At 44.0% G+C, this 25,320-nt stretch overlaps 1 protein-coding gene across 6 annotated transcripts in view; it reads left to right on the plus strand.

Moving 5' to 3' along the window:
* Positions 1-25,320, plus strand: part of MAP4K3 (mitogen-activated protein kinase kinase kinase kinase 3) — an 883,599-nt gene that overhangs the window by 811,438 nt on the left and 46,841 nt on the right. For all 6 annotated transcript variants that reach the window (XM_082251934.1, XM_082251933.1, XM_082251935.1 and 3 more), the window contains 3 exons: positions 16,342-16,459; positions 21,771-21,829; positions 23,603-23,706. In XM_082251934.1, the coding sequence (XP_082108060.1) occupies positions 16,342-16,459; positions 21,771-21,829; positions 23,603-23,706 (281 nt within the window). The remainder of the gene's footprint in view (positions 1-16,341; positions 16,460-21,770; positions 21,830-23,602; positions 23,707-25,320) is intronic.

A 25,320-nucleotide genomic window follows, 5' to 3' on the forward strand; every position in this document is an offset into this window, starting at 1 on the left:
CTGACAGGTCCTCTTCAGCATGAAGGGGCGCCCTCACCCGTGTCAGGGGTGGGTGGACGTCTACGCTTCTTTCAGGAACTCTGGACTTCATTTAGGATGATTGGGTTCGCGATCTGATTTGCTCTGGGTACAAGATCGAATTCTGGTCCCGGCCAGGGGACAGGTTCTTTCAGGCGAATCTTCACCTGTCTCCAGAGCGTTTAAAGCATCTGCGGGAGGCTGTGCGAGATCTCCTGGCTCAAGGGGTGATTGTGCCTGTTCCTCCTCAGGAACGCTCTCAAGGTTTCTATTCAAACCTGTTCACTGTGCCCAGAAAGGAGGGCAAAGTGCGTCCTATCCTGGACCTCAAGGCTCTGAACCGCTTTGTGCTGGTGCAGAAGTTTCGAATGGAGTCCATTCGGTCAGTGGTGGCATCTTTGAATCAGAGATTTTCTGGCTTCCATCAGTCTCAAAGATGCATATCTCCACATCCCCATATTCGAGGGACATCAGCTATTTCTCTGCTTTACAGTGGCAGAGGAGCACTTTCAATTTGTGGCATTATCCTTTGGTCTCGCCTCAGCTCCCAGAGTTTTTACCAAGGTCCTGGCCCCTGTGCTAGCCTTGTTACGTCGGCAAGGTATCTCCATTGCTGGATATCTGGGTTATCTCCTGTTGCATGCAGTCTCCCTGTAAGGGTTCAGCAGCAACTAGGGAGACCAGACACATGTAGCTACAAACCAAAACAATATAGATAGCCTTAAAGTAAAATTTATTATAGTGAACCACAAAACAAACACACACAGCAACAGTGAACTAAGGAAATGCCAGTAAACAAAAACCAACCCCAAAGACACAATAACTAAAGAACCAACTATCTACAAATATATACACTATACAGGACAAGGGGAGCAGGGTAGCAAGGAAGAGGGCAGACTAGGCTGGATTACTGGATACAAGGCAGAGAGCAGGAGCAAGGGGGTACAGGATAGATCAGGGTATGGATCAGGATCACAGACAACTTGTTCAGGCAGCAAGGAGGCATTCAAAATAGTGACGCGCCTGGGAAAGGGAGGAGCAGCCTTAAATAGCCACCTGGCAGCTGAACACAGTTTGGGTGATCATAGAAGCCTACTGGCTTCTGGGAGACACCTGCTGGTGGACAATGGAAGTGCAGCATTCAGTCCAGGGCAACACAGTGTCACCAGCAGGGGAACTCAATCCTAACACTCCCATTCGGATCTGCTGGACAACATTTCTATCTTTATTCAGACCCTTCAAGAATTCGGATGGACGATCAATGTCACCAAATCTGCCCTGACTCCGTCCGTGCGGGTCACTTATCTGGAGCTGATCCTCGACTCTGCTCTAGTGAGGGTCTTCCTTCCCTTGGACAAGCTTCAGAAGTTGCAAAGGGCGGTCCGATTGCTGATGGAGGCCAATCAGTCCGCCTTGCGGGCTTCCATGAGGGCCCTGGGTCTAATGATCTAGACCTTCGAAGCGGTCCCGTTTGCTCAGGCTCATACGAGACAGTTGCAGAAATAAATTCTGTCAAAATGGAACAGAGATCCTCGGTCATTGGACCAGAAGATTTGGTTGAACCATCTCACGAAGTCGGCTCTCTTGGTGGCTTCAGTCACCTGTCCTGTGCCAGGGCAAGTCCTTCCTGCCAGTGTTTGGATGGTGGTCACCACAGACGTCAGGCTCGGGTGGAGTGCTGGGGAAGCTCTGTGCCCAGGGGACTTGGGTGACGGAAGAATCTTCCTTGTCCATCAATATTCTGGAGCTGAGAGCGATCAACTCTGCCTGCTTCACTGGACGAGTCGGCTACGCAGCTCTCTGGTTCGGGTCCAGTCGGAACTGCAAACTGATTTTTCCAAGCCTGTAGATTTTACCTTACACATTGGCCGTGTGTGGGGAACTGTGTCAAACACTTTTGCAAAATCCAAGTATACTACGTCCACAGCCACACCTCTGTCCAAGGTTTTACTTACCTCCTCATAAAAAGAAATCAGGTTTGTTTGGCAACTTCTGTCTTTCATGACTCTATGCTGTCTGTTTCCTAAAATATTTTTTTCCAGTAAGGACTCATCTATTTAGTCTTTTATTAAACTCTCCAGTATCTTCCCGACTATAGAAATTAAACTAACAGGTCTATAGTTACTTGGCAAAGACTTTTATCCCTTTTTAAATATAGGCACCACATTGGCCCTACGCCAATCCAGTGGTACTATTCCAGTCCTTAACGAATCCCTAAAAATTAGAAACAAAGGCTTTGAAATGACAGCACTCAGTTTTTTTAGGATGTGTGGCTGGTCCAGGCGCTTTATCCACCCTTATTCTGGCTAAATATTTCTGGACCATATCACTTTTGAGCAATTGTGGATCATTTGGGCCTGTGTCAATACCATCCTCATTATGGTCATGAGCTCCCTCAAGCTCGTTTGTATACACTGAGCTGAAGGAAGTATTTCATAAATTTGCCTTCTCTTTGTCGCCAGTCACCCAGTCCTGATTATTTTGTACTAAACCAAGGATAAAGAAAAAGTAGGGGTTTATAGGGCCAATTGGGAGAATGAAAACCAGGACATAACCATATAAAATATTTCAGTTTATTGATACATATCAAAAATGTGTATAGATGAGGGACAAAGGAGAGAAGTCCCCCATATATTCACCACAAGGATAAAAAAATGCAGCACAGAAATATATTCCCTATAGCGGGAGAAATACATGCTTCAAGCTGTTGTTGACCCAAGGAGTCTCTGATGACATTCGGTTTGAGGGTCCCAATGAGCCAACGTGTTTCGCATAAGGCTTCGTCAGGGCAAAAGAGACAGAGCAATACCGATATTTCTGCAGTACATGCATATAAAAAACATAAAAGAAAACATTAGAAGATACATAATTGTATCACATTGTAGAGTACATATCTATGGATCCTATGTGGATAGTTTATACTGACCTCGCTGCTTGCAAAACTAGTACTGGCAGGATAGGACACCAAGTACCTATAAACCGATGTAAGGTTAAGGTGGCGGCTGTGAGTATTCGTAGTATTTTTGATAATTCCTCAGTCGGATAGGCATAAGACGCAATCCCACAGTACCGTTATGGCATTAGTGGAGTATATGCATCTATATATTGTAATATGGGGGACCATTAGCTCAGTGGCAGATGCGTTTTTCCAGTGATTCACTGTAGTCAGGACTGCGGATTAAGGGCATGGCAGCCCATTTTTATTAAAAGGCAAAAATAAACAGTTCGTAACATAGTTTCCCACGCAGGGGTTCTTCTCCGGTAAATATATATCAAACTGAAAATGCTAGCCCACCTGGCGCTCTCGCTGTAGCAGTACCTCTGCTCTTGGTGCTGGTCACACAGACCATGGACTCTCTGAAGATGACAGCTTCACTGTGGCCTTGGTCCTCAGGCAGTCTCCTGTCTCCTCAGACACACACACTTGCTCTGGCTGCCACCTGCAGCCACTGTCTCCCCATGAACAGACCTCCTGTCTGTTGGATGAAGCAGTCTCCAACTGGGAGCCCTGAGGTCTTCCTAGACCTTCATTATAAGGATTGTGTGCACCTGAGCACACACCCAGCTGGTCATCAACAAAACATTGACACAGAGTTGGAGATTCTGTCCCTCCCAAGACATTATGAAATCTCCAAACTACAGAGCCCCATCCAGGTATACCAAAACCTGGAGAAAGCTGCAAAAGCAGTTTTCTCCACTGCACATCTATGCTCTGTAGTCCTGCACAGAGCCAAAGTACACACTCTGTATCCTTTAAATGGCCACTTTCACCGTGACAGAGTCTTGACCTGTCACAATATATTTGTTTTATTTTCAAACGAAGACGGGGGAAGATAGCAAAGGAGCTGTGGACAATTATATATTGTCAGTGCCAATATATATAACAAAGTAAATTATATTATAGGAGTGCAATCTAATTAAAGGGCCCTTACTATAATATAGAGCTACAGGTCATGATTATACCCACCTCATTAATTCTTTAGTCTGCTATATTGACCTTAGAAAGCGCTCATCAAAACATTGCTTTTAGTCCTCTTACTAAAGTATAGAAGATATGCCAACCTGTAGGGATTATTTTGTAAAGGGCCTACATGCTCAGACCTAACCTTTTTACTATTAATATATTTGAAGAATTTTTTGGGGTTTGTCCTACTATCTTTTGCAATCTGTCGTTCATTTAGAATTTTTGCGTCCTTGATTTCCTTTTTACATATTCTATTATTTTTTCATTCAGCCTTGTTGGGGGATCTGCCGATCACGGTCAGAACTCTGCAGGAGTTTGGTTGGAACATCAATTTCAAGAAATCCGCGCTGACTCAGGTTCTGAGACTGGATTATCTAGGCTTGACTCTGGATTCAGCATTGGCGAGGGTTTTTCTTCCCCCTGACAAGCTGCAAACGTTGGAGGGGGCGATTCAGTTGCTATTGGACAACAATCTGTCCTGTCTACGAGTTTGCATGCGAGCCTTGGGTCTGATGGTATCGACCTTCGAGGCGGTTCCGTTTGCTCAGTTCCTTACAAGGTCTTTGCAAAGGGAAATTCTTGTAAAATGGAACAAGGATCCAAAGTTCTTTGGATTCTGTGATTTGGTTGAGCCACAACACAAAATCTGCTCTGTTGTGGGGGATTTAGTCTCCAGCACTGTGCCAGGGCAAGTCCTTCCTTCCGTTGTTTTGGACGGTGGTAACCACGGACGCCAGCCTGTCGGGCTGGGGCGGAGTGCTGGGGAGGCTCTGTGCCCAGGGTACCTGGATGATGGAAGAATCAAAGCTTTTGATAAATGTTTTGCCGCTCAGAGCAACAGTTTTGTCTGACTCATTGGACGACTCATCTGCAAGGTTGTCCGGTTCAGATTCAATCAGACAAAGCCAAAGCTGTGGCTTACATCACTCACCAGGGGGGCACCAAGAGTGTCTTGGAGGCCAAGGAGGTGGCCGAGATTCTGGCCTGAGCTTTGTTCCAGCCCTCTCTGCTGTACACATTCCAGGTGTGAAAAACTGGCAGGTGGATTACGTGGAGTCGTCAGTTGTTGGCTCAAGGGGAGTGGTCCCTACACCTGGAGGTGTTCCGCCTCCTGTGTGTTCGGTGGGGGACTCCCATGGTCAATCTGTTTGCCTCTCATCTCAACAAGAAGGTGCAGAGATCCGTAGCCAGGTCTAGTGATCCTCTAGCTGACGCCACAGACACATTAGTGGCTCCTTAGGGTCGGTATCGGCTGATTTATGCATTTCCCCCATTGAAACTCCTGCCGAGGCTTCTGCGCAGGATAGAGGTGGAAAACATTCTGGTGGCTGCAGACTCGCCTCAATGGTCTTGGTACGCAGACCTGATAAGGCTGGTCACCGATACCCCTTGGAGACTTCCTCTCAGGAGAGATCTGCTGTCTTAAGGTCCGATCTTCCATCCTGCTTTACAGTCGCTGACTTTAACTGCATGGCTGTTGAGAGATACGGGTCTTTCTGACTCTGTGATTCCTACATTCTTGAAGGCTAGGAAGTCAACTTCCAGGAAGATCTGCCATTGTACGTGGAAATTGTACATTTCATGGTGTGAATCGCTGAAGGTGCACTCTCGCTTGTTTTTGATTGCTAGGGTTTTGGCCTTATTGCAGAAAGGGGTTGAACAGTGGTTGGCTTTGGGTACTATCAAAGGCCAAGTTTCGGCTTTGGCTATATATTTTCAACGCCCGTTAGCCACGAATCTGGACTTTTATCCAGGGAGTGTGCCATATGGCTCCTCGGAGGCGATCCCCGTTACCTCCATGGGATCTAAATCTGGTGTTATCTGTTCTTCAAAAGCCTCCTTTTGAAAGCATTCTGGAGATTTCGCTGCATTCTTTGTCTTAGAAGGTTGCCTTCTTGATGGCTTTCACTTCTGCTCACAGAGTATCTGAATTGGCAGGGTTGTCTTGCCACTCACCTTATCTGGTGGTACACAGGGATAAGGTGATACTCCGACCTAATCAGTCGTTCCTTCCTAAGGTGGTTAATGATTTTCATCTGAATGAAGACATTGCGTTACCTTTACTGCGGCCTATGCCTTAGCATCCTAAGGAGTATGCCTTGCATTCTTTGGATGTGGTTCAGGCGATCCGGGTTTATTTAGAGACCACTGAGTCCTTTAGAAAATCTGACGCTCTCTTTGTCCTTACTGATGGACCTCGTAAGGGTTTGGCTGCTGCTACCATTTCCAGATGGATAAGGCAGACCTATTCTCTGAGGGGTCAGGTTCCTCCTTTCCCAGTGAAGGCTCAGTCTACAAGAGCGCTGAGTGTCTCTTATGCTTTTTGCCATCAGGCGTCGGTGCTACAAGTTTGCAAGGTGGCAACTTGGTCGTCTGTGCATACGTTCACAAAATTCTATAAGGTAGATGTGTTGGCATCCGCAGATGCTTCTTTTGGCCGCAAGGTTTTGCAGGCTGCAGTTTAAAAGAGAACTCTCTTTAGTTTCTCTTAGAGGGTTCAATTTTTTCCGGGTGAGCTCCAGTTGTTCCTGGTTGAGCTCCATGTTACCTGGTTGGCTAAGTTTAGCCATTGGGGACTTACGTTTTGTTTCTGCGTTGTTTCCCACCCCTCATGATTATACTGCTTTGGGACATCCCTATGAGTCATGAAGATAGGGAGCTGCGTCTGTTGATGAACGATAGAGAAAAATTGATTTTTGTAAGAACTTACCGTAAAATCCTTTTCTTTGAAGTTCATCGACAGACGCAACACCTGCCCCTCTACTTCTGATGTATGGGTTTTTTTGTCTTTTAAACACTGCTTGCAACTAAACTGTTTGATGATAGCAGAGTCTGAGGGGTTATGCCTGCAGGGACAGCCCCCATAGGCGTGGTTACGTTTTTTCCTGCCTAGTTCCTATTCCTAGAAAGAGCAGCATAACCCTATAAGTCCTGAAGATAGGGAGCTGCGTCTGTCGATGAACTCCAGAGAAGTGGATTTTACGGTAAGTTCTTACAAAAATCCAGTTATCAGTTAGCACACTCCACTGGCATACATAGGCTTTCCATGTATGTTGTGTCCTAGCTAGTATTCGAACCCAGATCCCTTGCACTGCAAGGTAGAAGTACTAACCACCAAGCCACTGCATTGCCCACTTTAAAGGAATTCTGTGGTCACCTCTTACGCTTTAAAATGATTTTCAAAATACTGTACCTATTGTTTGTATTGCTGTTATTAAATTAAAGTTTACTTGAAAATTTCCTTTCACGTTGTGAGTTCTATCTGTCTGCTGGCCACCTCTTTACACTTCCTACTTTCCGTGCATGCTTTCCAGCTTCTTCTCTGCTCATTCCTTTGGTATACTTCCAGTTTCTGAGGACTACATGCCCCATGGTACCTTGCAGCATTTCTACAGTTTAAAAGGCAGGCTCAGTGAAATGCAAGACACAGCAGTAAATATGTGGGGATCACAGCCATCTTTAATATTGACTGGACCCTGGGCAAACATTTTTTTGCCCCCCCATGCAATTTCGCTCTCCACCTCAACATCACAAAAAAAACAAACACACACCTAGACGTGCCTAGACGTTCATAGTGTAAACATAAACAACTGGTCGGCACTCACTGATTGGTTGCTAAAGGGTAATTGCACATGCTTATTGCTACTGATTGGTTGCTAGAGGTTACTGCGCATTATTACTGCTCAATGATTGGTTGCTAGAGGTGACAGCACTTCATTATCGCTCACTGATTGGTTGCTAGAAGTTACTGCACGTCATTACTGCTAATTGATTGGTTGCTAGAGGTTACTGCGCATCATTACCACCTACTTATTGGTTGCTAGAGGTTACAGCACAATATTACAGCTTAATCATTGGATGCTGAACAACCTTACAGCCTTTTATCCATTTCTATCCTTTTTGTCATCCATTTATTTATAACACATGCCTGCAAAGAAACAATACCATGCATACGCACCAAAACCATGTCAGAAAACACTAAATAGGTTCTAAACTACACACCAAAAATACGCACCATACTGACACTCCAAAATCGTATCTGCAGACATAGAATCAGTACCATACTGACACACCAAAAACATGTCTACAGACATAGAATCAGTACCATATTGACACACCAGAAACATGTCCACGGAGATAGTACCATACTGATACACCAGAAACATGTCTGCAGACATAGTAAAATACTGGCACACCTGCAAACATGTCACAGATTACAGACTTGGCAATAACATGCCAAGCCGCAGCAGTTAACAAAACCAGCAGCCTACTCTCATGCAGTAAAAGGGCATACATTCCAGAGGTAAATCAATTAATCTACCCTTTTACAAAACACTGGTTCATCCTCATCTGGAATATATACAGAGGTCAGTAGTATGCAGGGCAGTTTACATAAGTCAGTTGTATGTAGAGAAGTGTACAGAGGTCAGTAGGATGAAGGGCAGTATAATAAAGGTCAGTAGGATGTAGGGCAGTGTGCAGAGGTCAGTAGTATGTAGGACAGTGTACAGAAGCCAGTAGGATGTAGGGAATTGTACTAGAGGTCAGTAGAATGTAGGCAGGGTACAGAGGAAAGTAATAGGTAGGTCAGTGTACAGAGGTCAGTAGTAGGTAGGGCAGTGCACAGAGTTCAGTAGTATACAAGGGCAGTGTACAGAGGTCAGTAGTACGTAGGGCAATGTACAGAGGTCAGTAGTAGGTAGGGCAGTTTACAGAGGTCAGTAGTATGTAGGGCAGTGTACAGAGGTCAGTAATAGGTAGGGCAGTGTACAGAGGTCAGTAGGATGTAGGGCAATGTACAGAGGTCAATAGTATGTAGAGCAGTGTACAGAGGTCAGTAATAGGTAGGGCAGTGTACAGAGGCCAATAGGATGTAGGGCACTGTAAAATAGGTCAGTAGGATGTAGGGCAGTGTACAGAAGTAAGTAATAGGTAGGGCAGTGTACAAAGGTCAGTAGTAGGTAGGGCAGTGCACAGAGGTCAGTAGTGTATATAGGGCAGTGTACAGAGGTCAGTGGTAGGTAGGGCAGTTTACAGAGGTCAGTAGGATGTAGGACAATGTACAGAGGTCAGTAGTAGGTTGGGCAATGTACAGAGGTCAGTAGTATATAAGGCAGTATACAGAGGTCAGTAGGATGTAGGGCAGTGTACAGAGGCCAGTAGGATGTAAGGCAGTGTACAGAGGCCAGTAGGATGTAGAGCAGTGTACAGAGGCCAGTAGGATGTAGGGCAGTGTACAGAGGTCAGTAGTATGTAGAGCAGTGTACAGAGGCCAGTAGGATGTAGGGCACTGTAAAAGAGGTCAGTAGGATGTAGGGCAGTGTACAGAGGTAAGTAATAGGGCAGTGTACAGAGGTCAGTAGTAGGTAGGGCAGTGCACAGAAAGTGCACAGAGGTCAGTAGTATGTAGGGCAGTGTACAGAGGTAAGTGGTAGGTAGGGCAGTTTACAGAGGTCAGTAGAATGTAGGACAATGTACAGAGGTCAGTAGTAGGTTGGGCAGTGTACAGAGGTCAGTAGTATATAGGGCAGTGTACAGAGGTCAGTAGTATATAAGGCAGTGTACAGAGGCCAGTAGGATAGTGTACAGAGGTCAGTAGGATGTAGGGCAGTGTACAGAGGTCAGTAGTAGGTAGGGCAGTGTATAGAGGTCAGTAGTAGGTAGGGCAGTGTACAGAGGTCCTTAGGATGTAAGGCAGTGGGCGGTGTACAGTGGTCAGTAGTATTTAGGGCAGTGTACAGAGGTCAGTAGTATATAGGACAGTGTACAGAGGTCAGTAGCAGGTAGGGCAGTGTACAGCGGTCATTGGTATGTAGGGCAGTGTACAGAGGTCATTAGTATGTAGGGCAGTGTACAGAGGTCAGTAGGATGTAGAGCAGTGTACAGAGGTCAGTAGTAATGCAGAGGACAGAAGTCATTAAAATGTAGGACAGTGCACACAGGGGTCACCCGGGCAGAGGACTGGGTGTCACCAGGGCAAAGTATTGTGCGTGACAAGGACAGAGGACATGGGGTCAGAAGGGCACAGTAAGGTGGGTGGGAAGGCACACACTAGGTGGGTCAGGAGGGCACAGTACAGAGGCTGGGAGGGCACACACTGGGGGGGTTTAGGGGGGCACACACCAGGAGGGGGGTCAGGGGGGCACACACTAGAGGGATGGTCAGGAGTGCACGCACCAGGGGGCTCAGGAGGGCACACACCAGGAGGATCAGGAGGGCATAGTTTGGGGGCTAGGAGGGTACACACCAGGGAGGGTCAGGAGGGCAAAGTATGGGGGCTAGGAGGGCACACACCTGAGAGGGTCAGAAGGGCACACGGGGGTCAGGAGGGCATAGTATGGGGGCTGGGAGGGCACACAACATGGGGGGGGTCAGAAGGGCATACACTAGGGGGCAGTGAAAGCCTGGAGACAGTGACAATCATGAAGCCCAACTTCTCATAATGCTTCCTATTTGTCAGCTAACAGGCAGCACTTTTATCTTGAGCTGCTACAACCCAGCAGACTTAGCATAGAGGTGCCTGAAAACTAATACATGAGGTAAGGCAAGATGACTTTACCTCCACACGCACTGGCTTGTCTCCCTCCGCTCACTGTCGCACTAACCCCTTCCAGACGGGAACGATCTTCGATGTCAGACACAACCCCATCCTGCCACTCAAACAGCAGAGACCGGCAGGCTTCACCTCGGGGATGTCCCTTAATTCCTCCAGGACACTGGCTGTGGCTGAAAAACTGCTGGAGGAGTGAGGTAGGGGGAGGTACAGGGGGGCAGAGATTCCAGTCCCGATGTGGGCACCAATTCCTAATACTGCGATACAGAGAAACGATGTGCAGGCACAGCAATGAAAGTAATGGCTGAACGCTGCACCGACTGCAGCTCTTATTTCCAGAGTAGGAACATGGGGACAGGCAGACATCCGTGATGGTTGGCAAGTATGGGCTGCGCTGGCTCAAGGGCCAGCTGTTGTAGGCCCCACTACAATGACCGGGCCCTTGGCAGCTGCCCCGTTTGCCCCGCATTAAAGACGGCCCTGGTGGGGATCTTCACATAGTAAGCTTGCAAACTTCAAGATCTTTTAGATCAATAGGCTTAAGCAAGAAATAATTGGAATACAATGTGGAAATGATTATATTATTTAAAATATTGACCATGAATACGATTGATTAAAAATTGCTACGTAATATTTGATATGTAGTAAATTTTAGATGGTCATATCAAACATATATACACCTGGTAATATACAGTCAGGTCCATAAATATTGGGACATCAACACAATTCCAATCTTTTTGGCTCTTTACACCACCACAATAAATTTGACATTAAACAAACAAGATGAGCTTTAACTGCAGACTTTCAGCTTTGATTTGAGGGTATTTACATCCAAATCAGGTGTAGGAAATACAACAGTTTGTATATGTGCCTCCCACTTTTTAAGGAACCAAAAGTAATGGGACAATTGGCTGTTCCATGGCCAGGTGTTTGTTATTCCCTCATTATCCCATTTACAAGGAGCAGATCAAAGGTCCAGAGTTCATTTCAAGTGTGCTATTTGCATTTGAAATCTGTTGCTGTCAACTCTCAATATGAGATCCAAAGAGCTGTCACTATCAGTGAAGCAAGCCATCATTAGGCTGTGTAACGAGACCCTTACTCGCTCGCTTCCGCTCTCCCGACACTCCTCTGCTACTAGTGAGTCAGCTTGCAGATCGCAACGTCTGATGGTTCGGTCAACCAAGGCTCCGGGATCCGAACTACAGCTATGTGCCGTTCGGAATCAATTAGAACAAACACCAGGCAGGCTGTATGTATGTTCAAACAGGAAGACAATTTATTGGAAGTACACAACACACTTTTATACAGAATTCAGGACATCCCGCCCCCAACAACCGCTTTCCCATTGGTCAATTTCAAAGTACATGCCGTTATCCTTCAGGTCCTCCTTAGCCTTGCGAATGAGGACTTGAAAATGAGTCAGCAGGGATTGGTCCGATAGCTTGATTAGAAGGACTGTTATGTGTAATGAGACAGAAGCCCCCAGGGGGCAATCAATGTACACACTAGCCAGACACGGAACAATGGGAGGTCATCAGCATAAGACAGGGCAATCCACATTCCCTCCCAATACACAACAAAAGGAAAGCCTCTCTGACACTGAAATATGTAACACACACATCACTCAGAAATCACAGACCTCATGGCAAATGGGAACAGATCTCAATATTTCTACATGGAGACATTGCTGACAAATATGAAGCAATCCAAACCATCACCCATATGTCCTTAAATTCCAGTGGCGGTGAACACGTCACAGGTTGAAAAAACAAAACAAACCAATCAGAGAGATAGCAAAAACATTAGGTGTGGCCAAATCAACTGTTTGGAACATCCTTAAAAAGAAAGAACGCATCGGTGAGCTCAGCAACACCAAAAGACCCGGAAGACCACGGAAAACAGCTGTGGTGGATGACCGAAGAATTCTTTCTCTGGTGAAGAAAACACCCTCCACAACAGTTGGCCAGATCAAGAACACTCTCCAGGAGGTAGGTGTATGTGTGTCAAAGTCAACAATCAACAGATGACTTCACCAGAGTGAATACAGAGGGTTGAACACAAGATGTAAACCATTGGTGAGCCTCAAAAACAGGAAGGCCAGATTAGAGTTTGCCAAACAACATCTAAAAAAGCCTTCACAGTTCTGAAACAACATCCTATGGACAGATGAGACCAAGATCAACTTGTACCAGAGTGATGGGAAGAGAAGAGTATAGAGAAGGAAAGGAACTGCTCATGATCCAAAGCATACCACCTCATCAGTGAAGCATGGTGATGGTAGTGTCATGGTGTGGGCATGTATGGCTGCCAATGGAACTGATTCTCTTGTATTTATTGATGATGTGACTGCTGACAAAAGCAGCAGGATGAATTGTGAAGTGTTTCGGGCAATATTATCTGCTTATATTCAGCCAAATGCTTCAGAACTCATTGGACGGCACTTCACAGTGCAGATGGACAATGACTAGAAGCATACCGCAAAATCAACCAAAGAGGGGATTAAGAAGTGGAATGTTATGTAATGGCCAAGTCAATCACCTGACCTGAATCAGATTAAGCATGCATTTTACTTGCTGAAGACAAAACTGAAGGGAAAATGTCCCAAGAACAAGTTGCAGTAGATGCCTGGCAGAGCATCACCAGGGATGAAACTCAGCGTCTGGTGATGCGTTCCAGACTTCAGGCTGTAATTGACTGCAAAGAATTTGCAACCAAGTATTAAAAAGTGAAAGTTTGATTTATGATTGTTAATCTGTCCCATTACTTTTGGTCCCTTAAAAAGTGGGAGGCACATATACAAACTGTTGTAATTCCTACACCGTTCACCTGATTTGGATGCAAATACCCTCAAATTAAAGCTGAAAGTCTGCAGTTAAAGCACATCTTGTTTGTTACATTTTAAATCCATTGTGGTGGTGTATACAGCCAAAAAGATTAGAATTGTGTCGATGTCCCAATATTTATGGACCTGACTGTACATGCCAAGCATGTCTCCAGACCTAAAACCTATTGCGCATCTGTGGGGCATCCTGAAACGGAAGGTGGAGAAGAGCCAGGTCTCTACATTGACCAGCTCAGTGATGTTGTCTTGGTGGAGAAGAAGACTACTCCAGTGGCAACCCGTGAAGCTATGGTGAACTCCATGCCCAAGAGGGTTACGGCAGTGCTGGAAAATAATGGTGGCCACACAAAATATTGACACTTTGGGCCCAGTTAGGACATTTTCACTTAGGGGTGTACTCACTTTTGTTGCAAGCGGTTTAGAAATGAATGGCTGTGTGTTGAGGTTTTTTGAGGGGATAGCAAATTTACACTCTTTAACAAGCTGTACACTCACTACTTTACATTGTAGCAAAGTGTCATTTCTTCAGTGTTGTCACATGAAACAATATAATAAAATATTTACAAAAATGTGAGGGGTGTACTCACTTTTGTGAGATACTGTATATAAAATTATTGCACATCTCAGAGCCTACATCAATACAATATATAGCTGTTAATAGGGTTTGGAATAGTATTTGCAGTCGGTCCTCATCTTATTACTATGCTGTCCATTTTTAAGTTAGATCCAGTTTGGAGGGGACGCTATATGATATTCTAATAAAGTATGGACATTTTTTTGTATTGATATCCATATAGGTTTGTATTAGGCTCCATTCACACTTGTGCGACTTGTCATGCAACTTGACATCAAAGTCGCTTTACAAGTCGTTAGCCTTGTTTTCCAATGATAACCATTCATATATGTGTGACTTCAAAGTAGTTTGTGCAATACTTTGGTCCGACTTCAATGCAACTTCAGGGGCATAGACGTAAATATTAACCCTTAAAAGTTGCATGAAAGTCGTACTGCAATGTTATACAATGCAACAGTTGTGCAATAGTTGTCTAGTATCACTGATCAAAGCCAAAGTCGTATTCCAAGTTGCACCCATCCAAAGTCGCATCAAAGTTGCACCAAATTTGACACAACTTTGGAGTCATACAAGTGTGAATGGAGCCTTATTGTACCTAAAAACTCACAAGGTTGTTTTTTTTTAACCCTTGGTTTTCCCTAGATCTGTAGAGATTGTTTCCCCCTTGACTTTGGATAATAATATGTGGATACATTGCTTAACAATTCAGTATATTATAGTACTTTCTCCCCCTTGGGAACTAGCAGCCTACATCGGGGGAGGTTGTTCCCACTGATGGTTGTGAATTAATCGGGGGGGTTCTCGATAATGTGATCACTATGTGACATCTGACAGTGATAACATGCAGACTAAGGGTTTTAATGACAAAAATGGAATATGTTTTTTGTTTTGTGCCTAGGTCAGGCTTTTAAAAAACAGAGCAGTTTGTAATTCTTAGTATCTTATTCTTATGAATTTAAAGTGTTGGCACATTTGACCTGTAAGTGTACTTTATTTTTATGTGATTTGTTTGTGATATTATGTGGCATTTTAAGCAATATTTACAAAAAATAATTACAAAGAAAATAAACCCTAGAAATAGTCCTGTATTGAAAATTCTATCCATAGACAATCACTGCATTTTCATTTAGTAAATACAATTATTTGACAGTTCAACCAAGTGTATTTTATACACCACAAAATTGGCAAGTAGGTGAATGTTAAATAGAGTAAATGTTAACCACTTAAGCCCCGGAAGATTTTACCCCCTTCCTGACCAGGGGGTATTTTGCGATTCGGCACTGCGTGACTTTAACGGACAATTGCGCGGTCGTGCGACGCTGTACCTAAACGAATTTGACGTCCTTTTTTTCCCACAAACAGAGCTTTCTTTTGGTGGCATTTGATCACCTGTGCAATTTTTTGATCACGCGCTATAAACAAAAAAAGAGCCTCAATTTTGCAAAAATAACAATATTTTTCACATTTTTTTATATGAAATTCCCCCAAAAAAAAAAGGAAAAATCAAAATTTTTTAAAATTTTCGGCCAATTTGTTTTATGCTACATATGTTTGGTAAAAAAAATCGCAAAAAGCGTATTTTGATTGGTTTGCGCAAAAGTTATCGCGTTTACTAACAAAGGGAAAGATTTTTGTCATTTTTGTTGTTTTTTTTTTCTAACGCGTAATGGCGGCGATCTGCGATTTTTTTTTGCGGTACTGCGACATTGGGGCGGACAGATCGGACCCTTGACTGACATTTGTGACACTTTTGGGGTTACCAGTGACATTTCTACAGTAATCAGTGCTATACATATGCACTGTTACTGTAAAAATACACTGGTTGTGAAGGGGTTAACTTTATTTGGAAGGGAGGGGCTGTGTGTATCCCTAGGGGCGTGCTTTCTACTGTGATTGGCTGTGGCTTGAGCTGTAAGGACACTGATCAACGGATCTACATACTAGATCCGTTTTATCAGTGTCTTTACAGCGAGGAGAATGACAGGCAGCTTGTTTACACAAGCTGCCTGACATTCTCCCTCTCCCCCGCCGATCGCCGAGTGACCGGCGGACATCGGGTCCGCTGGTCACACGCGCGGGGGGGTCCGTGACCACGCGGGAGCGCGCCTCCGGGGGCGCGCGCTCGCTCCCTAGACCCTCACAAGCTAGTGACGTAGCCCTACGTCACTTTGCCTGTGAGGGGCTGACTGCCGACGTAGATCGGCGTTAGGCAGTCGGCAAGTGGTTAAAGACCATTCTATAATGATGTTGACTTATGTCAGGATGTCCACTAATTTGGCTTTATACATAGTAACTATTGCTCAAAATGTTTTTAATGTTGGTTGAATTTCTCATTACATCTTTGATAAATAGACCTCCATAAAGTATAATTTCTGTGTTACTTGCAGGTAAAGCTTCGCAGCTATATTCACACAATCTCCCTGGCTTGTTTGATTATGCAAGACAAATGCAGAGACTACCTGTTGCCATTCCAGCCCACAAACTGCCTGACAGAATACTGCCCAGGTGAGAGGAAACCTTCCCTATGAAAAGTGTACTATTTCCAGTGTTACTTTCTTTGGCAAACTTGTATGACAGTTTTTGGTAGTTGCTGCAAATTTTCACCCAACATTTCCTTTCCTGAATTGCCTGGCACACTTACGTTTTCAGAAGGCAAAGGGTACATCGTAGCAGAGGCTGCTGAAGATTTTTCACCATTTCAGCATTTCATGAAGGTAATTTGTGAAGGTAATTCTTCACCATTTCGCCATATCCTGGCTCTGGTTTCTGGCTAGACATACATGGATCTACACAGCCTTCACATACTTCAATAGGCACAAAAAAGGCAATTCCTGGAAGGCCTTTATTTATGCTTGAGCAAGCTGATTGGGCTTTATCTAATGACTTTTCCAATTCCGAGAGCTTGTTGATCTCTCCTGGCATTCTTGCTGCCTTTACCTTATGGAAGAAGATTTAAAAAAGACATGGACTGTTCCCACATTGAAGACATTCATTCCTTTAAGGAGTCAGTTGATCAGCGTTTAGAGATACTTTCGTAGTTACCCTTTGCTATGGCTTGTCCAGACCTGCAGCTGGCTATTGCCACCTTATCAGTTGCCAAGACTACAGCGAACTGCACTGGAGAATTCAGTAGTGAACTGTCTCCTAATATAGACTCTCCTATTATTTCTGCAAGATTACAGCTGTTGCCCGTATAATACTATTCTGCATAGACGCCATGAAGAATATGATTTGGCAAATCTTCCTGCATGTGCGCAGTCGTCTTATGGCTTAGACAGCTGACCCCACTCTAAAAATGTGCCTTTTTTCCACATGACGCTAGATGGTAAGCTACTTTTTTTTTTTTTTTTAAACGCTTGAGGAATGCATTGGGCAGTCACGGAGAAAAGAGGGTTCATACCCCACTATCCATAATTGCACTCCCCTCTTGATTTGTCCACCTCTGCTTACACCCCTGGAGGTGAAAGAGCATCTACTGGCGTTTCTTTCAGCTTGGCACAAAGACAGTCCTGGATGTTAGTTTTACTCTGTCTTAGTAGATGTACAAAAGACTATATACTGCATTGCTTAGTACTGGTAAAGATTGCCTTGACCGTGTTCTTAGTACTCCCCTTATGCCTTTCTTTTCCTCTCCACATGTGGTGGCTGTAGGTGCCCTGGCGCTTGCTTGACTCTCTGACAAGACCTATTTAGTTATATGACTTGTTTAGAAACTTTTGCTCAGAGATCTCCAAGCATCTCTAATTCACTGACATTTTCCAGTTAGGCACATTCCAATGTTTCGTTTTGGTGCCTCTCCATCCTGAGCGCATGCAGTTTTCACCTATGTGATGATGACAAATCACCCCAGACCTTGTTCCCATTTCTTATCCTGCAAATTCTGTTGCTTCAAATCACAAAAAGTTTGACAGGCAATCAATTTAGATTTACGTTAAAGCCTGTAGTAAACCACAAAAAAAAAATGTACGTTGCAGAATCCGAACATAATGTGCTGGAATGCATCGCATACCAGCGCATTATGAAAGACTTACCTTAAAACTAAGCCCTTCAGTTGGGTGCTGTCACCGCTGACAGGGATTTCATCTTCACCTGGTCTTCCTTTGGGGTCCATGGGCTGCGGCCACTTCATTGGCTGAGCCACAATAACGTCACTTGTCCATTGGGAGTGCAGGGCACATGCTACACTGATGTCACCAGCTGCTGGAGATATTTACTGTACCTACAGGTAAGCCTTATTTCTCTATTCATCGGCAGACTATGTGCACTGACGGTGATCCTGGAGTCCTTGGCGTCCAAAGTAGATTTGGTCTTGGGCAAACGGGCTAGAAAAAAGCACCCGCCTTCACCTGCTTCTTCTGTCTCCTCAGATCCAGTGTGTAAATCAGCTGCCGTGGACGCAAGTTATCCTTCTGGGTATGCGTCCATGCACCCTGCTCACTTGATGATTCCTCTGGTCCTCTAACTGCACATGAAAAGGCGCTAGTTATGCACTAATTGTATCAGTACGAGAAACTTGCATATGAAAGATGCAACTAAGGAAGCATCAGAGGTGCGGGACACTTTTGGCACCCACAGGTCCTCAAAAGCGTTGAGGGTGTTCCTCTTTCCTGCCTTCTTTGAAAAACTTGTATCAAAACAGTGAGGGTGCCCAAAATGCACCTTTGCAACCCCTAAGTGTTTTACAACGCGGTACTCTTAGGAGGAGTCCCTCCTTAAAAAATGGACGCTACCTCCTGTAGTGGACTCCCTGGTTTCCAGGTTAAATAAAGCCACTGTAATTCCTGATGAAGAGTCCCCGGTCTTCTCAGACCCGGCAGATAGGCGGTCTGAGGCCTTGTCCCGCCATAAGTTCACTGTGGCTGGGTCGGCACTTAGGCCAGTATTTACTATTTCCCTAGTGTCACAAGCTATGACTGAATGGGCTGAAATTCTACGCCAGGACTTGGAGGAGAAACAGCTCCCCCCTGCCTTTGTGGAGCTGGCGGATCAGTTGGTCCAAGGGCTACAGTTTGTCTGTGATGACTCTTTGGATGCTGGCCCCCTGCTTTCTAGATTGTCTGTCTCAGCAGTGGTCCTGCGGCGCATTATCTGGCTGAAATGCTGGTCTACGGAACAAGTGGGTCCATTAATCAATTTGCTCCAGCTACAAGATCGAGTTTCGATCATATCCTCCAGAAAGGTTATTCCCTTCCAACCTGCGCCTCTCCCCAGATCGCTTAAAGGATCTCTATGGCGCAGTGCAAGACTTGTTACTTCAAGGGGTGATTGCTCCGGTTCCAAAGTCAGAACATTTTCAAGGTTTTTACTCAAACCTGTATGAGAGGAAAGGGGAAATTGGGACTTTATATGAGACTCCTGACCAACAGAGTCTCCATCCCTGTTGCATAAAGTCCCAACTGGCTTTTTTGCCCCCCTTTTTTTTTTTCGCTTTTTACTCAAACCTGTTTACAGTCCCCAGGAAAGAGGGTAAGGTGCGTCCAATACTGGACCTCTAGCCACTAAACTGTCTTGTGTGGGTACAGAAGTTCCGAATAGAGTTAATTCACATGGTGCTGGCGTCCTTACATCAGGCAGACTTTCTTGCCTCCTTCGACATTAAGGATGCCTACTTTCACATCCCAATATGTGTCATCCATCAGTGCTTCCTCCGCTTTGCAGTGGGCGAGGAGCATTATCAATTCTTGGCGTTACCCTTTGGCCTCGCCTCTGCTCCTCGGGTCTTCATGAAAGTGTTGGCCCCGGTTCTAGCATTACTGCATCAGCGGGGGATCATGGTACTGGGGTACCTGGACGATCTGCTATTATGAGCATGGTCTTTGACTGCCTTGTTGGACATTTTGGAGATTACTCTGCAAACGCTGAGGGAGTTCGGTTGGATTCTGAATCTTCAGAAGTCTTCTCTGGTTTCGTCCACAAGCCTGGACTACCTGGGCCTGACTTTGGATTCGTCCTCAGCAGTATTTCTTCCTCTGGAGAAACTTCAAAAGTTGCATGAGGCAATTCGGCTTCTGCTATCCAGCAGAGGGTCGTCTCTTCGAACTTCCATGCGGGTGCTGAGCCTGATGGTGTCTACCTTCGAGGCGGTTCCGTTTCCACAGTTCCACATGAGATCTCTGCAAAAGGAGATTCTGGTAAAATGGAACAAGGATCCTCAGTCTCTGCACAATCTGATCCTGTTGATCCGGAGTACGAGAGGGTCCCTGATTTAGTGGCTTCATTCTCCTGCACTTCGTCAGGGAAAATCATTTCTCCCCTTGTACTGGTTGGTTGTCACCACGGATGCCAGCCTATTTGGGTGGGGAGGCGTCCTCAGCACGGAGTGTGCCCAGGGGGTCTGGTCTCTGGAAGAGTCCAGGCTACCAACCAATGTACTGGAGCTCTGAGCGATCAGACTTTGTCTGGATCATTGGACACGTCGTCTCCAGGGGTGTCCTGTATGGATTCAATCAGACAATGCCATTGTCTGTCAATCACCAAGGGAGCACAAGAAGTGTCCTGGCGGCTCAGAAAGTAGCCAGCATCTAAGGTGGGCAGAACGATCGTTCCAGCCTACCCTGATGTTATCTCGCGTTAGACCAGGGAGAATGGTCACTTCATCTGGAGCTGTTCCATTAGTTGTCTTCAGTGGGGTATTCCCGAGGTGGATCTGTTGGCCTCTCGCCTCAACAGAAAAGTTCAGAGGTTTGTGGTACGGTCTCGGGATCATCTAGCGGACGCTACAGATGCGATAGCTCTATCAGTGATGCAGGTTTGCAAGGCGGCCACTTGGTTGTTTGTACACACATTCACAAAGTTTTCTAAAGTGGATGTGTTGGCATCTGCGGATGCTTCCTTTGGCCACAAAGTTTTTGCAGGCTGCTGTTTAGAGGACTTGTCCTCTTTGAGGGTGTTTTTTTCAGGTGAGCTCCAGTTGTTGACATTTGAGCTCCAAGTTACCTGGTTGGCTAGGTTTAGCCTTGGGTAATTTGTTTTCTTCTGCTGTCCCCACCCCTCTTGTTCGAAACTGCTTTGGGACACCTCTATGGTCAAGAAGATAAAGTGCTGTGTCCATCAATGAATGAAGGAGAAAATGGGATTTTTGACTTACTGTAAAATTAATTTCTCTGATGTTCATTGTCGAACACAGCACCCGCCCCTCTATGGAGTTGTGTTTGTTTCTTCTGACATTGCTTGCTACAAAACTGAAGACCTATAGCAGGAAGTGGGAATATACTCCCAGGGACTGCCCCATAGGCATGCTCAAGCTTTTTCTCTGCCTAGTGTCCTACTCCTGTGGGGGACAGTATAAACCTACGGTCAAGTAGGTGATGTGCTGTGTAAAATGGATTTTACGGTAAATCAAAAATAAATGTTTTGCTTGACTGTGCAATTGCCAGTTAATGTAGCACAGTGCCAAATAGCAAAAAATGGCCTGGTATTATAGGGGGTAAAATCTTCCAGAGCTGATGTGATTAAGCTTTGAAAATGAAAGCTAGAAGTTGATTGGTTGCCATGTACAGCTGCTTTCTGCTGTACACAGGTATGTAGTTATTACTATATGACTTATGGAAATATGGAAAGTGACAATGTAGCATAGTGGCAGATGCCACTGATGTCTTTGAATTTTTGAAGTTTTAAACTAAACCTATGCTTTATTGCCTGCTGAATTAAACAGAAATAAAAAAAAAATTGAATTCCGCAACAGTCAAGGAAACTGTGCTGCCGCGAGAAGAGTTTTTAAGTGCTTTTAGAAAACACCGTAGGATTTAGCTACTGACTCTCAAGCATTTGATTATTTTGCATTGATTGATTTTTTTTTTTTATTATCCTTGTCCAGGAAGTTTGCTGTTTCTGCAAAAATACCAGATACAAAATTTTGTCAAAAGTGCTGTGTTGGTAAGTATTTTCTTTGTGAAACACATATGTTACATAAATACAATTCTAAATAAATTCAAACTTGCATTTCAGAGTGCGTTCGGGAACAACGTGAACGACTTCTGTGCTGGTTCATGCACAGATGTCTATTGAAATCGCCCTCAAAGTCGCCACAAGTAGTGCAGGGACTACTTTTGGAACTACTTTTTTGTGCCTCCGCTGTAAGGAATACCTTTGCACAGCGCAGATAAACATAAACCTCTTCTTTATTTTAACTTAATAAAAAGGCTTTACTATTACTTTAAAATGAATCTTTGAACATTCAAATATCTAAAGGTGAATTCCAGGTATGGTTTATTTTCACGCTGTTACAATTGTCTGGCTTGGACCAATGTAACTATAGAGTAAATATACCATATCTGGCTGAGATGACCCTCAAAGCTGGAAATGACCAAAACAGACACAGCTACTTCAGTGATCTGTACTTGTTTCTAGGACCCATGGCTGTCTTAATGCATTCTAAACAGGGTGATCAGCCACTCAGCACAAGTGCCATTCACAGAATGCTTTGCATTTTCTGAATTAATGCAACGCATTCTCTAACAGGACAAGGTGGAGAGGCAGGGGTGGTGATGTCTCGTGAGAACCACTGCTATGATGTAGTTCAGTCAGGATAATACATCAGAAAGTACCCCTATGTGCCCAGCATGCACTGTAAATACAAGCTGTAAATAGAGCAATTTTGGACACCCAAAATGGGGAAACAATGAAGGTTGGCAAAGATTGACAGTTATCTACTGTAATTGACTTTAAAGCTTACATGTTGCTATCATTTCTACCATGTGTATACTCTGGTTGTGAGTTAAATAATTTGAAATCTGCTGTTTTACGTCTGTATGGGGTGTGACAGCCAGTACATCCATCACAGTGTGAGTCATAGGGGGAGAGCTCAGAACAGGTAGTCGCCCACTGGGGGAGTCTATTTGGTGACAGGTAGCTTTTGCCCACAAATGGAAAGAGTCTGCACTCAAGGCTGGTTCACACCAGAACATGTAGGCCCTCAAATACGCAGGAGAAAAAAAAAGGTATTGCAGGTACAAATTTTTTAATTGGGCCACACCAAAGTGCATGGTACTATGGTACAGTATCTTTTGGTGGCTACAAACATGCGCATTTGAGGTTCCATTACCAATTAATGCCACCACTGCACATCTGCAGATGACAGCATGTTGCCATGCGGTGCTGGGAACGTGTTTTTCCACATTGTAACTGGTCCTCAGTCAGTGCACCTGTGGAAGCTGTGTAAACATGTGTAATGACATGCTGTGAGGGTGCCTCTAGGACTGTCTGGCCTAATAGGTCAATTGACACTATTATGCTGCGCATTACACATGCATTACTTGCACTTTTGTGATGCCGAAGGGCTTGCGCTGTGCTGCCAAAAGTGCTCTCAGCAGATGCATACTATGTAAGTATGCATTACTATGTTAGTGGTTAATGAACAATGGAACCAATTTCTAACAAATTGAAAAATAGAAAAGTGTTTCTGTTTCCCATTACAGTAAGATGTGGTCATTTTCTAACCTGTATTAGAGAAATGGCATACATTGGGATGCTGAGGGTAACACCACCAAGCTTTCTGTCATTAACTTACGTATACTAGAGAAATAATATCCGATGGGTTGCTGTAGGCACCTCTATGCTTGCTACTATCATCTATAAACTGATGCCAATGACACATTATCTTTTTTCATAATTCTGAGTTATCTCATACAGTGCCTGTCTTTTGTCTAGTGAGGAATCCATATACAAGCCATAAATATCTATGTGGAGCCCTGCAATCCAGTATTATACTCTTAGAATGGGTAGAACAAATGCAGAAATTCATGTTAATCAAGGTAAGGTTTTATTTTATGATGTCTTGCCCTGCACTTCCATTATTGTAAACCGTTATATGTAATCCTTTATACTATTTGTAAGCTTTTATACTATGCTCCTAGAATCACAGCTTACAGTGTTATAGTCAGGGCATAATGGATACATAAAAATGTAGCTAGAGAAAAAAAACTCAATAGGAAGAAATATCTGTTTTGGATCATGCCTGTGAGTTTGACATTTAGTTGCATTATTTCTCCCCTGAAGGTTTGGAGTAGACAAGTCCAGAAAATGTGGACTTGATTGTTTGCATATCCAGCACATCAGAGGAACTATGAACAATATTTTGTTTAAGGTTGTGGGAGACCTATACCATCTGGTCAAAGTTTATGTCCATATTCCTGGATATTGTTGACTTGTGTTCAAAATAAATCATGACGTTCCTTTGTAAAGGTTGGGTTGAGGTCTTCTTACCATTATCAAGGATAGGAAGAATAGCTTGTTATAAGATTTTAGAAGGTGGATGTGGATGTCTGAGAGATTGAGAGTCTAGGCATTATCATCTCATTGCTTCAATTTTAGAGAGCTGAGGAAGTGTCAGGCGTACATAGCTAGCCATGTTTTAAATGGTGGGTCAAACATCATTTGTATATCTGAGGACCCCAAGGACCATTTTTTGTATTAAAAAAAAAAAAAACATGCAATACATACTGTACACTTTGACTTTGAGCACAAAAAAAGCAATTGTTTATTTAGCAGTTTATTTGAATTTCCAAATTAAGGTTTTTTTTTATTTAAAAAACCGATGTATGGAATGCAGATATAAATGGTAAGGAATGTGGCGTTATGTAATGTCTTATTCTTTGTGTGTAAAGGAAGTCATGAGTGTTTTCATTTATATTTTCTATAGTAGAAAGTGCAGACATGTACTGTATTTCCAATACATGGGAGATAACCTAAACATTATTCCTCAGAATATAAATTTAGCAAGGCATGAATGTTAATATACAACAAACTTCTGTAAAGAGTGGTACATACAGTATAACAGTGTTCCGAATACAGTGGGTAAAATATTGAACAAGTCACCATTTTTCTAGGTGAATATATTTCTAAAGGTGCTTTTGACATGAAGTTTACACCACGTGTCTGTAACTACCCATGCAATTCCTACATACAAAGAAACCAAAGCAAATAGGTTCAGAAATTAAGTTATGTGTAATAAAATGGAATAACAAAGGGAAAATGTATTACAGGGAGGTGAAAAAAGGCATGAATGCCAACATACCAGCTGAAATCTTTCAGTAATTAGAAAGCAATCCTGCCCCTTGTTAGTGCAAATTATTATTAGCTTGTTCAGTCTCAACTGATGGCCCTTTAAAAAGGTGTCTCAATACCAAGGTGTCACACAAGAAACATCTCATGATGGGTAAAAGAATAGAGCTACAGTCCCTTGCAAAAGTATTCGGCCCCCTTGAACTTTGCAACCTTTTGCCACATTTCAGGCTTCAAACATAAAGATATAAAACTGTAATTTTTTGTGAAGAATCAGCAACAAGTGGGACACAATCATGAAGTGGAACGAAATTTATTGGATATTTCAAACTTTTTTAACAAATAAAAAACTGAAAAATTGGGCG

The sequence above is a fragment of the Pelophylax lessonae genome (genome assembly GCF_965119305.1).
Source record: "Pelophylax lessonae genome assembly, chromosome: 3".
NCBI classification, from domain to species: domain Eukaryota; kingdom Metazoa; phylum Chordata; class Amphibia; order Anura; family Ranidae; genus Pelophylax; species Pelophylax lessonae.